The sequence below is a fragment of the Terrapene carolina genome, unplaced genomic scaffold (genome assembly GCF_002925995.2).
Source record: "Terrapene carolina triunguis isolate 2854851 unplaced genomic scaffold, T_m_triunguis-2.0 Scaffold58, whole genome shotgun sequence".
Lineage (NCBI taxonomy): Eukaryota > Metazoa > Chordata > Testudines > Emydidae > Terrapene > Terrapene triunguis.
In genome coordinates, this window is record NW_020664409.1 from 27,897,072 (window position 1) to 27,914,310 (window position 17,239).

General features: G+C 39.4%; 1 protein-coding gene across 1 annotated transcript in view; it reads right to left on the reverse strand.

Annotated features, from left to right (window-relative positions):
- Window positions 1–345: 345 nt before the first annotated feature.
- Window positions 346–17,239, reverse strand: part of RAB31 (RAB31, member RAS oncogene family) — a 98,242-nt gene continuing 81,348 nt past the window's right edge. The window contains exons 6-7 of the mRNA XM_026661059.1: window positions 13,066–13,175; window positions 346–4,398 (exon numbers count right to left, since the gene is read on the reverse strand). Coding sequence (XP_026516844.1) covers window positions 4,301–4,398; window positions 13,066–13,175 — 208 coding nt within the window. The 3' untranslated portion in view covers window positions 346–4,300. The remainder of the gene's footprint in view (window positions 4,399–13,065; window positions 13,176–17,239) is intronic.

A 17,239-nucleotide genomic window follows, 5' to 3' on the forward strand; every position in this document is an offset into this window, starting at 1 on the left:
CACGCAGCCCTGACTGGTGCGCCGCCTGCCGGGAGGCTCCGCGCCGCTCCAGTCGTCTGGGAGGGAAGGACGCAGACTGCCCTGCCGGGCTTGCTGCAGGGCACTCCCGTCCTCCGCCCCCTACAGGGTGGCCGGAGCGGCACAACAAACAAACAAACAAAAAACGTGGCCGTGCCGCCCTAGGATTGGGTGGAATGCCGCCTCGAACAATCTGCTGCCCCAAGCATCAGCTTGCTCGGCTGGTGCCTGGAGCCGGCCCTGTCTGTGACTTTTTTGTTTCTGCTATTGAACCCAGAGATGTTTCAAAATCAGAAGTATTTAAAATATTTATTAGTATTAATCACTGAAGGTTAAATAAAAACAAAACTACGTTTTAGGCAAAAATCTTATTAGATATTATACAATTAATGTGTAAACAGAAGATAAAGTATTAACAGATTGCAGCATCCCATACATGCAGCGAGTGGGTCCAGCCCAGTCAAAGCCCTTACATAAACAAACAGAGTGATAGTACTTAGCACACAACTTTACACTGACATTTGGTCACTGGATCTGGTTTAAATAATGAAGGGTAGGATAGTAACATATATAATCAAGGTCTGATTACGAATCAGAGCGCTTTCATGTACAAGCTATCTAGTCATGATAATTACCACGTACACTGGAGAGCAACATAAAATCGGGAAATAATTATAGGTAGTTTTTGTTATTAAATAATGCAGACCTAAGTTATGATGCAGCACTTCAAACTGACCTGTTGTACCACGAATAAAAATAATCAGCTAATTAATCTCGTTTTTGAGGGTATGACTTTTGTACCTACTGGTGCCAGTTAATGGATCATAATTGGTTCTCCAGATTTCCTTGTCCGGCGTGGCAAACTTATATTCAGTAATATGCCATTTAATGCTTTAAAATGGCAAGTCAACAATGTACCTACATATAACTCCCTCTTATTGCTACCTTCTATCTTCAACCTTAAATTCAGAAAGGTGAAATGATCACTAATGAAATACATACTTACAGAATACAATATGCCGTATATGTGAACCAGATATAGCAGTGAAAAAAGTACTATGTGTCACTATAACAAAATATAAAACTATATTTATATATCTACACATACACACAGCATATATGGAAACTATTCCTTAATACAATTTTTCTAAAGTACTGTAACTAATTCATGACATACCAGAAAACATGCCACCTGCAACTGGATGGTCACAGTCTTGAGCTATGGTGCATACAAAAATTCCATATAACATATTCAAATTGCAGCTTATGCTTTAGCCCAGCTACTGGCTATCCTGCTGAAACCAATCTCTTGACAAGTCCAGTCTAGCTGGCTCACACAGAAGTGCTGCATTATTATTAGAGCAGATTAGTGATAGATTCAGATCTTCTGTATAGTAGCTTTTTTTGTTTTTAAACCAGCCAGTTTTTTAAACAACAGTTGGTAAGAATTACAGTTGGCGTTGAGACTTATTGCTCTGAGTTAATTTTTGGTATTCTGTAATTTTTCCAAGTATTTAAAAAGAACGGCAACATTTCACAAACAAAAAGGGCAACCACAAAAAGCTAACATCATGATTTATCAAACACATACGCTCCTAAACCAAGCCATAACCTCATTCCAAAATACAGAATAAAGCAACATTTCAAGACTGAAAAAACACTGGCTGTGAGGAATAACGGAGGCTATTCTTGCATCCAAAAAACCATAGGTACACTGTATACTACAGTGACCTGTTATTCTCTCATCTCTGCCTTCATACTGAAACTGACCACAGCCCAAATTCTGAAACAGTATTCATTCAAAACTTTTATTGACTTAACAGTTTTGACTGAATAAAAACAGAATAAGGACTTCAGGATTTGGCCCCCTGAAATGTAAAAATATCTAATGTAAACCTACTTTGGAAATACTAGAATTTTGCAAGTCTGTATCAGCCAGAAAGTTGTCTCTACAATTTCTAATTTCAAACTATTTAACATAAGAAGACTCAGATCTGTTTCTGATCCATATATAACTCAATGCTAGCTGTGAAAGCTGGTTACGCACTTTAATACAAAATCTATACCACACAGATTGGCATCGTTTGCCAGTTCTTATTTAAATCTGAGATTACAAGGCAACTGCAGAATTACCTGAAGCTTGCAGCCATCTCGAGCAGATTTTAATGGGTTTGAGATGTCACGTGAAAATGAAGTTGGCCACATTTAGGTTTATGAAAACAAGTTAAAAATCAGTTTTATGCATGACTAATATAGCACAAAACCTATAAACATTTTATTAAAAAATGCTTTATGCTTAGTAAGCGGAGCTGCCTGTAGCAAGATGAACATTAGTCCCTTAAGTAATATTAATTTGTGTTGTTGATCAGTTCAGTATTTCTTTAGCCCAGTAAATAAGTTAGCACTACAATGACTAAGGGCCTGATCCAAGTCCCACTGAAGTCAATGGAAAGATTCCCATTGACTTCAATCAGGTTTGGATCAAGCCCTAAATAATCAATACTATCCTACCACCACATTAACTCGGTAGCAGAGCCAAGCTTTAAGCAGGGGTGGAGCTAGGGAGTCACTAGTGGTGCTACTTTCAATTATTCCCGTTGGCTTTAAAAGGTGGCACACATACACCTAAAAGCTACTTCGGGGTAGCAGTCACCCGCCCTCCCCCAGACTGCACTGCATTGACTCACAACAAAACAGTAAGAATCTGTTTTTCTTTATAAGTATGTAGGTCCAGCTACATCCTGCTGGTAAATGATATATATTCTCTCTCCTTAGTTGGAAATAATTTTTCTCTTGTGTTTACTTTTCAAATAACTCCTCCACTGTTGTATAACAAATGTGCTAAAAGCAAAAATGTATCATGTTGTAGGATGAATTTGGCTTTTAATTTCATAATTTAAATTTCTTACTCTGCTTTAGCTCATCATTAAATTTAGTGGAGAAGAGAAAAAAATAATTTATCTACTCTATCAATCACAGAACCAAAGCATTACAGATGGAACAGACCAACAGTTTTAGGTCATCTAGTCCATAACTCCAAATACTGGATTTTTCTCTGCACTGTGTTTTCTCGTGCTTTGTTTAATCTAGTTTTAAATGTCTCAAGGAACGAGTGTTCCATACCACTTCCAAACCACCTGGGGAGACAATTCCACAATTGAACACACTGCACCTTTAGAAAAATCTACATAATTTCTTTTCTTAATTTCATGCCCATGACCTCAGACTATACCGTACTCCCTTATACCACTTTAGCAGCAGGTGGCAGGATTCATCCATTGACAGAACCCTGGAGGGAGACAAGAATGGATTTTTGCTGACTCATTGTGGCAGGTGTGACTCCATCTTGGAAATGAGGGAGGTGGGATGCCTCTTTGGGCAGAGGGCATGGTGGCTTAGGGCAGTGACGTATCTGCAGGAAATCGTAGCAACAGACAGGCTTAGGTTGGTGTTTGCATTTTGTTGCAATTTGTTATTAATAAGCCCTAAGTCCTGGAAAGTGAGTACATTTTGACTAAATGTACTGGGTGGGGTGTAGATTCTTTCTGGACCAGAATGGGAGCTCCATCTGCTTACAACCACCCTAAACAATTCCTCTTCCTCCGTGGAAATTTCATCCTTCAGGTACATGCAGATAGCAGAAAGTATGTCTCTCAGTTGACATTTCGCCAGGCTATCCATCACATGTTGGGCCAAATTCTGTCCTGATTCACAACTTGTAAAAACTGGGCTCTCTCTCTCATGTTGGATCCATTTTTCTAGTTCCCGACTTCAATCCATTTCTTGATGATGGTTGATCAAATCATCTGCCAAAACTACAGCTCTAGAAAAGTCACAGAAAAGGAGCCTGGCTAAAAGCAAAGGCAGAGAAGTATGCAGCCCAAAGTTCAGGTTTTAAATTATATGCACTATATTGCTTAAGATTAATTTAAAACACATTGAGTCTACTCTCATGTAAGAGGAGAGATTTTACAGCAAATCTAAAATTTCTATGTAAAAAGCCATTTTATTTAAAAAAAATTATCAGTCATTGGTTTAAACAGAGAATTGGAGTAATTTGACTCAGGAATTTTGGCAGGATTCTAGGGAGGATTTTCCATCTAGGTTTTGCAAAATCCTTTCTGCTTATGATCCTTGCATTTTTATTGACACACAGTATTGAAATTATTGCTTTCAAGGCAAGGTGCCATGCCACTGAGGTTGTGAAGCCCTTTGCTCAATGAATAAGCAAATGGTGTTTTATTTTATTTTTTTCAAGTAAATCAAAACAGGCCATTTTGGGTCAGCAGCACCGTCTAGTGGTCTGTGTAGTCTGCTTTCCAAGTTTGATTGCTCCATTGTTGCCATTTTCATGAGAGTCCAAGGGTGGAATTTGTCGACCTGAAATATATGAAGAAAATACTGAATTCAATATTCTGCTGTAGCAAAACACACAGAGATATTAGTAAAGAATTACTTAGTTTGCACTAAAACTATGTAAGTCAGATTTGAATGTGAAACAACTGTTTTCCATGTAGCTTGTACTTTGTTTCTCCAGTTTATAACTTGGTAAGTAAAAGGAGGCTTTGTCCCATTTTTAAATATATATACTGATTGTCAGTTGGTGACATTTAGAACATAAGAACATAAGAACAGCCATACAGGGTCAGACCAAAGGTCCATCTAACCCAGTATCCTGTCTTCTGACAGTGGCCAATGCCAGATGCCCCAGAGGGAATGAACAGAACAGGTAATCATCAAGTGATCCATCCCGTCGCCCATTCCCAGCTTCTGGCAAACAGAGGCTAGGGATACCATCCCTGCCCATCCTGGCTAATGGCCATTGATGGTCCTATCTTCCATGAATTTATCTACTTCTTTTTTCAACTATGTTATAGTCTTGGCCTTCACAACATCCTCTGGCAAGGAGTTCCACAGGTTGACTGTGGGTTGTGTGAAAAAATACTTCCTTTTGTTTGTTTTAAACCTGCTGCCTATTAATTTCACTTGGTGGCCCCTAGTTCTTGTGTTATGAGAAGGAGTAAATAACACTTCCTTATTTACTTTCTTCACACCAGTCATGATTTTATAGACCTCTATCATATCCCCCCTTAGTCGTCTCTTTTCCAAGCTGAAAAGTCTGTCTTTTAAATCTCTCCTCAAACGGCAGCCATTCCATACCCCTAATAATTTTTGTTGCCCTTTTCTGAACCTTTTCCAAGTCCAATATATCTTTTTTGAGATGGGGCGACCACATCTGCACGCAGTATTCAAGATGTGGGCGTACCATGCATTTATATAGAGGCAAGCATTTGTAACACTGAAATTGTTAAACATTTACTTCAATGAGGAAAGATATTTTATTAATAACTTGTAAGACTATTAAAAGGCACAGGTTCTGTTATCTCTCCCACTTGAACACAAATGGTCCTAGTTTAGCAAGAGTTTAAATCATCTACGTTTTCAGTGCATACGTTTATTGTACCCCAGAGCTCTCCAAAGCACAAAAGCATTGTAAACAAGCAAACATGAACCATAAATGGAAAGGTGAAACAAAACCATTCTTTTAATTGAATCCCTCCCTCTGTTTCTTGGTCCCCTCAGCTCCCCAGCAGATGGTTTTGCTTGTCTAATAAGCCCAGGCTCCCGATTCTTATTTAAACTTATTTGAATTTAACAACAACAAAAGTTTCAGCCCTAACTGGGGTTCTAATGCAAGGCAAGGGCCTGCTGCTTTAGGTCTCCCTGTATGCCGCTTCAATTCTGCTATCACTTCTGTTTCATCGACCAGATACATACGGGTGACACAGAATATGCCCATTAAATATGCTGCAACTAGCAAGCCTGGTCATTCAATGCAGGCATATTAGGAGTGACTCGTGTGAAAACTAGGGTCTAGAATTAGGGAAAGTAAGAACCTGCTGGCTCTCATGGTAGCAGGTAAGAATGTTACATGAATGAGTTTGGCCAGTGTATGGTGGCACTGAGGATGGTATTCCAGGTGTTATAAAAAGAAGAACTTAATATTTGAAAAAGGCTTCCCAAGAGGGAGATGATGACGACCTTTTGGAAACATGGAGAAAAACTACTGCACTGAGTTCATGATGTTTCTAAAGTATTTGAACTTGGTTCCAGTTGACTCTGGAGCCCTGCCAGTTTTTCTGGGAGCCTAATCCAGTTAAGAATGTTGGAATGTGTAAACTTAATTTCCATAATATACCATTAAGCAAATGTTTTCTCAATGTTTGGATCTTTGAACAAGAAGTTTGAAGAGGAGAGTGTAGATGTGCAAGTTCATTTAGAGACTGTTTCAGAAATCCACTGTAAACATTTTATTATGTTAGTTCTAACTATTTTTCAGCCCAAGCTTCACAGTACTAGTGAGTTTAAAACTGTGAGTATTCTGAACTATCACAACCAATAAGAAGCCATTGGAGGAGACTATTGCAGGCTTCACCAAAGTCAGCAATTATTTTGTCTGGTTCAGAATAGGACACAATACTCCAAGCTGTGAATTGCCTTTATTTTATTATTGGATTTTCATACCAATATAAAATACAATAACAATTGGAAATAATACAAAAAAGATACATGCTGCGATTGGTGCTGTAATAAATTGAAGTGCAGTAAGTAGAGTAACTTTATGGAGAATGTATGTTGTTGTTGTTCTGTTAATTCAATAAAAGGCAACAAAGTTTCAAACTCCTTTTCAGTCTTGTGATTTTGATTTTTTTTGGTATGCAACTTTTCTCATCATCATTATTGCCAAGATTTTGTTAAATCAAGATGATACTGTTGAACTAAATATTTTTAATCTTATATAGAAACTTGCCTCTGCTCAAGGGACTCCTAGGATCTGATTGAGTTATCACGAGTAACAACGTTGAAGTCAATTGAGTTACACTAGTATAAAATTCAATGTAATGAGATAGAATCAATCTCACAATGTGAGCAACAAACTGAGGTCAGTCTCTTCTAGTATTCAGGGTATGGAGCAACAGTGTTCATCTGAGAAAACGTCTCTCCATTATAAAATAGATGAGCTGGAGAATATGATTAGAGTCTGAAATCTGTTTGGCTGCCTTTAGAGAGAAAATAAGATATTTGGGCTCATAGCATTGTCTATTTCAGAACTCTTCAGTTGGTAATCTCATAGCAGAGGCAGTAACACATAAAGAATGTTTTAGAGAGCTGGCAAAAAGATCCAGATGATTAGTAGGGGAAAGATGAGCCTTAGCTTCAAATCCAAGTCAGTGGTGACCACAAGTTTTAACTATATGAAAGATTTTTGGTAGTCTCCGTTCATTTCTTAATAGGCATAGTGTCCATATCACAAAACCCCAATTGGATCTAGTTGGCATACACTAAGAAGGATCAGCAGAGAAATCAAGAACTGAATTGGTTTACAGAATAAATTACTCTCTCATCTGTTTAGGTTGCCCCTCCAGAACAGGGGTGAAGCACATTACATGTGTTGGGAAGCCTAAATTGATGCCATCTATGCTATAGATGTTCTGTAGATAATGTTAAGAGAGCTATGTTCTGGACTATCAATCTAGTCACTAGTCTCATGGACAAATACATTCACTGAAACAGTTTTTAAAAATGACTAATTACCATCAAACCAGGACTGCCCTGCTTGGTAATTTCTGTTCACAATATACCATCAGAAGAGATGGAACTGTTCTGTTCCTTAAACAGAAATATTAATCCAGACCACAGACCTGGTCTCCTCTCCAGGTTTCGTAGAGAAGAATACATATTACCATGATGTAACCAATTGGCTGGAGCAAATAGATATAATGCTTTAGGAGTCCAGATGAAACGTACAGGTTCACAGAGAAGAAGAAATATAAATGCATTTGTCCAAGAATTCTTTGAGTTGGAACTGGAGAAATCTGGAACTCTTGTGTGCTTCTACTGGAGTGATCCAATCAACCTTAGCTTTTCTGTAGTTCACATCACTGCCATTTCTAAGTGCTCTGCTTTAAAAGTAGGTTTTGTCATTTTAATTACTGGAATATTTGGTTTATCTTTGCTAGTGTTTAGAGGATTTTTTTATATGTGGAGAAGAAGTACAGATAAAAAAGCCTTCACACAAACAGCTTTATTTCATTTTTTATTGTATACACTCAGGCTGGTTTATAAACATGCACTTCTAGACACTGATGCCTGAGTCTTGAGATCCTCAAGTGGGCACGGCTTAGTGCATGAAAAACTGAGGCAAACAAAGATAGTTCAGGGGCAGGAATGTTGACACAGTCAAGCCTCTGATGTGTAACTCCTCGGTTTGGCAAAAATGGAGCATCAAATCAACTGTATTCCACTCTCAAGTGTGCTTGAATTGGGCTGGGACTGCCCAGAATGACAGTCCAGGGCCTACTCTGATAGCATTCTGACTTCTACTCCTACAAACTAACAGCGTGAAGAGCCAGCATTCTGGGAGCCTAAGTTCAGAGGCTGTCAATGTGAGGGTGCAAGAAGCAAGAGTTGGGGGAATTAGGAGCTGGGAGGAGGGAAAGTGAAATGGTGTAGAAAGGAAAGAAACACAGTAGAACCTCAGAGTTACGAATACCTCGGGAATGGAGGCTGTTCGTAACTCTGAAATGTTTGTGTCTCTGAACAAAACGTTATGGTTGTTTTTTCAAAAGTTTACATCAGAACATTGACTTAACACAACTTTGAAACTTTACTATGCAGAAGAAAATTCTGCTTTCCCTTTATTTTTGTAGTAGTTTATGCTTAACACAGTACTGTACTGTGTGTGCTTTTTTTTTTTCCGGTCTTTTTTTGTCTCTGCTGCTGCTGCCTGATTGCATACTTCCGGTTCCAAATGAGCTGTGTGGTTGCCTGGCCAGTTCCTAACTCCAGTTCTACTGTATAGGGCAGGGAACAAGAGGGAGAGAACATGGACTGGGGGACAGCAAAAGGGCCTGGGACACAGAGAAAGGGTCCCCTTTGGAGGGAGCAGCTGCATGAGTCAAATCAGTTCCCAAAGATGCTCTGTAGACCTAATAAAGTTCCTTTTTGAATCTGATACTCAGTTGTAAACATTATTACAGTATCAGCACCAGTGTTACCTAAATAATAATACATGTAAGTTTTAAAAAATACTAAAACACAGAAATTTAAGAATGAGGCTGTCCAGAGAATTATCTACGGTTCTGCTCTTGCAAAATAAGCCCAGTAATTAGCTCCAAGTATAAATCCCTGGGTATTTGTAATAAGATTATAGATTGTAACATGGGACTGTGCAAGACTCTGTCTGTGAAAGGCTGAAAGGTCCTTACAGTTCAATTTAAGGAAAAAAGGTTTACATCCTTGCAAAGACACGAGAACAACAGCTATTACTTCAGACAACCCATGTGTTAAACATAGGCCCTAAAATTATGGATTTTCATCAGAGTCTTGGATATAAACTGTTACAGTTCTTTTACACAGAACAAAATACTAAATATTTTTTTGTTCACACCTGTTCTGGTTCTTCCATTGTGGTCTATTGTGTTTCCTGCTCCTACTGTATTTTTTGAAATTCATAGGGTTTGGGTTTTTATTAAGTTATTGAGCATTCCTCACTCCTGATTTGTGCGGCCTCTACTCTAGTTTTGTGTCTTTGTACATAGCTGGTTTAGTTGACATAAATGTGTGCATGTTTTTTTGTGGGAGTTTTTATAGCTCACCTCCCTTGTACCGCCTTTACAGAAACACTATGGTTTGAATGGTTTGTTCTGTTTAATAATGCGTTTCGGTGAGTGATTTCCCCCGCACATGATGCAGGAAAATGGGCTGTGCACTGAAAATGTGCAGAGACAGACAGAATTCTCCCAGCTAGGCTGCAGAATAGATATGACACTGCTGTTGCAGGTTACGGCTACATGACTGCTGTGCAGGACTCAAGTGGGGCCAGAATCCTTTGGAAGGCTGGTTCCAGCACTTTTTAATGGCATTGCAATATTTCTGATTGCACTTCCAATACTTTCTGACACTTCTTCTTTTAGGACTGGAGCACTGCTGCTGTGGCCCACCTCAATGGGGAAATTTAGAAGTTGTACCCCTGCGGTAGCAGGTACAATGACTAAAGTCATCTCCTTAAATAGCAAGTCTGCACTAGAGGCAGGTACAAAGCACAGCTCCGTGGGAGGGAGTAAGGACCCCATGCATAGGTTCATTGTGTTCCCCCATTTAGCTGAAACACACAAGTTCAATAAGGACAACCATGGGAGGAAGGAGTGGGCAAAGAGAGGGGTCATAAAACATGTGTGTCATGGCCAGGTCCTGGGCAGCCAGACCTAGTAGTCAGAGCCAGGGCCCACAGCCATGAGACAGGAGTTGACTAGGTAAGGATACCAAGAGGACAGAGGCAGAAGACAAACTGGAGATCAGAATCACAAGTCGGGAATAAGAGTCAGGCTAGGTCAGGATGCCAGACAGTCAGAGGCAGGAGCCACACTGGACACCAGGAACCACAAATCAAATGCCAGGAAATCAAGGCACAGGAGCAGGGTGGAGCCCAATTGTTCAAACAGCTTCCTGCTCCTGCTGCTGGCTTAAGTAGGGCCAGTGGGCCAATCAGCCACTCTGGGTCACCACCAATTGGACATCAGGGGCAGAACCTCACACTGGGGCTAGACTTCATGGGTCACAGGTAAGCCCTTATCAGCAGGCTGCCAGGTGGAGGGTTGGAGGGTAGTTGTTCCCATGAATCCTGCAGGCTGGGTTTGAGATCTGTAGGCCATGACAATAGGTGTTTTATCCAACAGTTTTAGCATGTTATTTATGGCAATTTACCATCTTTTGTTGTGTTCACATATATATGCGCTATCGATTCCACATCCAAATACTACAAACCTACAAACTTTCTCCTTTCTCTCTTCTGAGTTCTGGTAGGGTCACAAGTATGTCCACTGAGACAATCTTTCTATGTATCCAAAAGATTATCTAGGATATTTAATGCATATGCTTGGGTAATTAGTGCATGTTAATTTCAGTTTAATTGATTTTCCATGTCAAATATAGCCGTTATTAGGGAGTTGTCATTGCTACCCGCTGTAGCATTACCTATCAAAGGGATAAACTAATTATTAATGATTAAATTATAGAACATGGGTGAGTTTTTGTATTAGTACGTTCATACATACTGATAGGTTATATTGGACATAGACAATCAAGCAAACTAAACTGGGTAAGGGACTGGTTCTCCAAACCAGATGAATTACAAGATCTGTAACCTTCTGAAAGGTATAACAGGCAAAAATAATCAATTAACATTTTCAGATACATCCTGTTCAAGTGAAATGATTGGTCAATAACTTCTCAGCAATGTGTAGCAGACGGTGTGATTTTCTAGGAGCAAAGAAACATTTCACACATCTATTTATAATATACTGAGTTTGTGAGAAAAAAGGAAGCGTCATAAAGCAGTAGAGAGAGACAAGGTGGGGTAGAATATGCTTTATACTCTGTTTTTATTCAGGAGCTGATGACACTGGAATTCTTGGAATGAAAAATTAGTATGGGGTGTTCCCCTTTCCTTTCTCGCAATGTTGATTTCTTCCCCTTTAACAATCCTGGGGAGAAAACTTGTGCTGGATCCCAATGAAAAGTGACTATTTCAACTTATCCTAGTTATCCAGGAATATGCCTCCACATAAAAAACCACAACAAAATGACAATTAGATCAACAGTTACCTGCCCTACAGCGATTTATGCATGGAGGAATGATAGAGGTTAGGATTTAGATACACTGAAAGAACTACATGGGAGATGCTTACATAGCACCTACTCAAGCTATGCCCTATTCTAATCTAGTCAAAGTTATTGTTAGTTGTGACGATGGCCAGAAAGGGTTAAACATCCTGCTGAATAAATGACTCAAATTCAACCCTTAAAGACATGTGAGGGGATAACGTTTGTGTTTTTGTGTATTTACATATATATGGGCAGTGGTCAACAATGTAATCAACAGTCCCTGTCTATGCTATTCTGATAATTCAAAGATCAAAAGAACATCCTCGCATTTAAATGAAGTGAAAGCACGGGGATATCTCTGTATTCATCTCTCTTTGAAATGTATAGCAAATCATCAGTGAATGGTGGAGGAACAGATTGTCTTATGTTAATTCATATAGCTAAGTACTGGTGATAGACTGCCTGAGGATAAATTGCCTTATGTTAATCTTTGTGAATAACTAACAAGGATGCTTAGGAAATAAGAGACTATTGTTCCCCGAAGGATTCCAACTTGTCAAAGAAGACCTGAAATTGTATAAGAGATCCTTGGGACCTGATCCTTTTAATCTCAGATCTGCTTAAGCGTCATCAGGGGAAGTCTGAGTCGCAAGATGAGATCCCAGTTAAGCTGGTACACCCTGGATATGATATTGGACATTGGATTATAACCTATTAACTAAATTCTAAAGGAACTCTTTGCAACTACAAAGCTCACCATCTCTGCTATGTATCTAAACCTCAAGAATTGAACTCATGTCTGTATGTATATTGATCTTTTAACCATACTCTCTCCCATTTCTTTTTTAATAAATGTTAGTTTAGTTAATAAGAATTGGCTGTAGTGTGTATTTGGGTGAGATCTGGAATATTCATTAACCTGGGAGGTAATGTGTCTGATTCTTTGGGATTTGTAGAACCTTTTCTTTTATATGATGAAGTTTGTTTTTTTCAGAAATCTTCATCATATTTGACTTGGGTACCTGAATGGAGTCCTGAGGCTGAGTTACTTTAAGGGAACTGTGTTGTTGGTTTCTGGACAACCAGTGAGGTAATAAAGAAGCTGTTTTATGCTGGCTTGGTAAATTTAAGTATTGAAAATATCCACCAGTTTTGGGGATTATCTGCCCCATTCTTTGCAGTTCACCCTAATTGAGTGACTTCAGCTGGCCCCCACTGCGGCCCCGGTCACATTAGTTCTATATTTTCATAAGCTGTGGACACACTACTGCCTCAGGTGTTTTCCTCTTCATGGAGAAATAAATTTTTGCATGCAGTATGGCTGATCATTTTCAAAAGGACTCCAAACAACATCCACAAGAAACCTGTAAATGTACTTACTGATGCCTTGAAAGAGTTCCTCAATGTTAATAGCATTCTTTGCACTGGTTTCAACAACAATTGCACCTATAGATTCTGCATATTCTTTGGCATCCTTCATAGGTACCTCCCTAAAAAAACATTTTGGAAAGCAAACAAATTACTGTGTATTTATAAAAAAACAAATATTCTGAAAGACATCTCAAGTCACATTGTTCCTAGTTTCAATTGCATAAGTTTGGATCTTCTCCTGGTGCTGACATTCCTTGCTTCTCAAATGATAAATATTTAAGAGTCTCAGTCCTGCTTCCACTGAAGTCCATGTGAATTTTGCCATGTAATTTAGTATGAGCAAACCCAAGATATAAAAGCACATTAAATCTTTTGCAAAATATTTCACAACAAAGGTCTTGATTCCCTTATATGTGGTGATTTAGTCTCAAAATCATAATCCTTTGTTTCCTTCCACATTCCTGTCTCTCAAAGAGCTATCCCCACTTTTCTTATACACCTCTACCCCTATATAACGCTGTCCTCGGGAGCCAAAAATCTTACCACATTATAGGTGAAACCGCGTTATATCGAACTTGCTTTGATCCGCCGGAGTGCGCAGCCCCGCCCCCCTGGAGCGCTGCTTTACCGCGTTATATCCGAATTCATGTTATATCGGGTCGCGTTATATCGGGGTAGAGGTATATTCAGGTGGGATTATGAGCCAGCTGCCTATGTCACAGAATAATCAACTTAACCTTTTCCCACCGAAACACAACTAAAAGGATGGGGGTGTTTCAGGCAAATAGTACCAGCCTATTACAATCATATAGATTGCAGAAATTTAAAACTTCTCACAAAGCATAAAAAAAATACTAAACACAGCCTAGATAGAAATTATTTAACATGTTTTGATTCTATAAAAAATAAAGAATACTTTTGGTGGTGGTGGAGGTTTCTATCTAGTTGTTCACGTTCAAATATTAAGATATCAATCTGGGTTGTTGATAAGGATTTTGGGGCCTGGTGCCAAGACCAAGTTTTGAAAACTAATAGACCTTAAGGTCAGAAGGGACCATCATGATCATCTAGTCTGACCTCCTGCACATGGCACACCACCAAACCTCACCCACCCACAGAAAAAAAATGATCTTTAACTGCTATCAACCTTCCCCCCCCCGCCACCCCACTTGACAAAGATGCATGAGAAGAGATGCATAAAACATTAGAGAAAGAGCATCCTGCTCTGGAGATTCAGCCCATAAACAGGACTGTCCAAAGTGAACACACAAACAGGATGGTTTTTGGTTATTATAAATGAAGTTGGATTGAAAAGATCCCATGTTTAGCTGTTTATAAGTGGCAGGAGACTGTGGCTGATTCCAACAGAAACACGCAAGCCACTGATTCCAAACCACATTGGAAACAAGAATCTTAGGGCCAGATTCTCCAGTCCACAAAGGTTAGTTTGTGCCACATAAATGGTGCAAAGAGGCCTTAAAACAGCTGGTGACAGCCAGTGGAGAATTCCCCTTGTGTAGGGAACTCTCCACTTGTGGAAAGCTGGTGGATGCAGCTCTACCTTCTCCTATGCCAGCTCCCCCAGTCATGGTGTATGGGGAGAGAGCATGGAGGAGAGGATGCTCCACTACGCTTGATTCTACACTGACATAAGATCTGTCAGTTCCTTCTTTCTACAATGACAAATTGGGTGTCAGTATTGCGACGACTTTACTTTGACCAAAATATGAGAGCTTGTTCCTCAAGCAATTTATTCTAAGCCGAGAGGTGAGTAAACATAAACTAACGATATTAATAGTGGGAGAAAGAGCCAAGAGACGAGCAGAGACTTAAAAGGGAGTTGAGAAGGTTTGGATTTAGGAGCCCTGGAGAGAGAATACCTGTTTTGAAAGATGTTGACTAAACTGTTTGCAGTTAAAAAAACCTCAGCATATACAGTTTAAAGCTTCTACAAATATTTATTTAAATAGAAAATGTTTTGTATGGACAGCGTAAATAAAGGGCCTGAATGTAAAGCTTGGAATTTCCTGACCCTGCATTTGGAGAACTCCAGAGAACCAAAATTTCAGAAGGTATCTCAGTTTTTAGAGAGGAAGATTATGTCCTTTGGTCTCTATATTGCCCCAAGAATTTAACAGTGGTTTTGTCACTGGTGGGCAAAGTAGCTCATTTATTTAAATAACATTCTGATCTGAGCTCTTTCAACAGAGATTCTGTGATTGTGTCCAGGTTATTATCCATCAACCAGAGGATAGAAATTCCAATATAAAATATTAAAAAAAAAAAAAAAACTCACTCTAAATTCTAAAGCCAATAACAAAATTGTAGAGATTTTAATAAACATCTCCATTCTCAAAGACAATATTCCCTGGGAGCCAGAGGGAGGGAATTTATTTCAGCAAAGTGCCAAAATTGTTGATGGCCACGTAATAATAATACAAAGAATAACCACATGTCTTCTGGATGTCTTGATTCTAGGTTGGCAGCTAGCACCTATATATTAGAGATCTGTAAAAAAGAAACAAAACAAAACAAACCACCACCACAGGAGGGTAACGTGGTCATTGCTAGAAGTACCAGAGGAAACTATATTAGCCCTTTGCTAGTGGAAGTCAAATCTGTTCCTCTATTTTTCCCCAGTCATTTCTCCCCTTATTAGCTCCTGTGGTAATGGAGACAGATGAATCAAGACGAGTGGAACTTGGTTCAGCCCGTCCTCTTTTGCCCCCATTCACATTTGCCATAATAATGGCTGATACTCTAGAGTCTAGCAGAACATTTCTGGCAAAGTAACTGGTAAAAATTCCATAAGGATAAATAGTGCTGCCAAAAGTCATGTAGAAATAGCAGGTTGCTCGTGTGTGCCCTCATTAGTTACATTATATTTTTTAAATCCTCTTGCACAGAAGTATTTGTATTTTCTATTCAATGGAATTAATGTGATAGGTTGATACATAAATTTTACCTTAAGCCATTTCCAATGAAGTAAACCTTAAGACTAAAACACCAAAGAATATACACAACTGTATAAATTACATAGTCAATCAGATTTCTGGTAGAACGGTGACAAACAATTTAATGTATAAAATATATCTTGCTGTCTACCTGTCCTCAAAAGTCCTTTTATTAGAACACCAGCAAAATAGTTCAGGAACATGCAAAAAGTGGGAGAAAAAAGTCATTGCCTGTAAGAAAAGACTCTCAAAACCTTTCCCATATTTGTGAGCATCAGGAGGAAATATTAGTAGAGTTTGACATTTTGTGGAAATATTAGACTACATGGCGTTTAGTGAGACAAACATGCATTGCACAAGTGTAAGGAGAATCGTCACCATGAAAGCTTCCCTCCTGAGGACTGGCACTCAATAGCTCATTGCCACATGTGTGGCACTAAGCTGATTCTTATCACTATAACATCATACGTTGTATTTTAACATACAGTAACTCCTCGCTTAACGTTGTAGTTATGTTCCTGAAAAACTGCGACTTTAAGCGAAACGATGTTAAGCGAATCCAATTTCCCCATAAGAATTAATGTAAATGGCGGGGTTAGGTTCCAGGGAAATCTTTTTCACCAGACAAAGACTATATTATATATATACTGTATATATACACACACAGTGCAAGTTTTAAACAAACAATTTAATACGGTACACAGCAATGATGATTGTGAAGCTTGGTTGAGGTGGTGAAGTTAGAGGGTGGGATATTTCCCAGGGAATGCCTTGCTGCTAAATGATGAACTAGCACTCTCATAAGCCCTCCAGGGTTAATACATTGTTGTTAATGTAGCCTTCACACTCTACAAGGCAGCACAACTGGAGGGAGGGGAGACAGCATGGCAGACAGAGACAGAGACACACACCCTGTGTGTGGGTGAGAGAGAGATGCGCATTGCCCCTTTAAGTACGCTGACCCCACTCTAAGTACATTGCCTTTTTAAGTAGATCAGCAAGCTGAGACAGCAGCTGCTGCAGGCAAGCTCCCTCCGTCCTGAGTCGTGTCATGTCTCCCCCATGCTCTATTGAGATGGGGTAAGCGGGGGGCAGGAATAGGGAGGAGGGGGACACCCTGACATTAGCTCCCCCTCCCCCCCCTCCGCACAGCAAGCAGGAGGCTCCCAGAAGCAGCTCCAAGGCACAGGGCAGGAGCAGCACATGGCAGTGGTGGGAGGGACAACTGA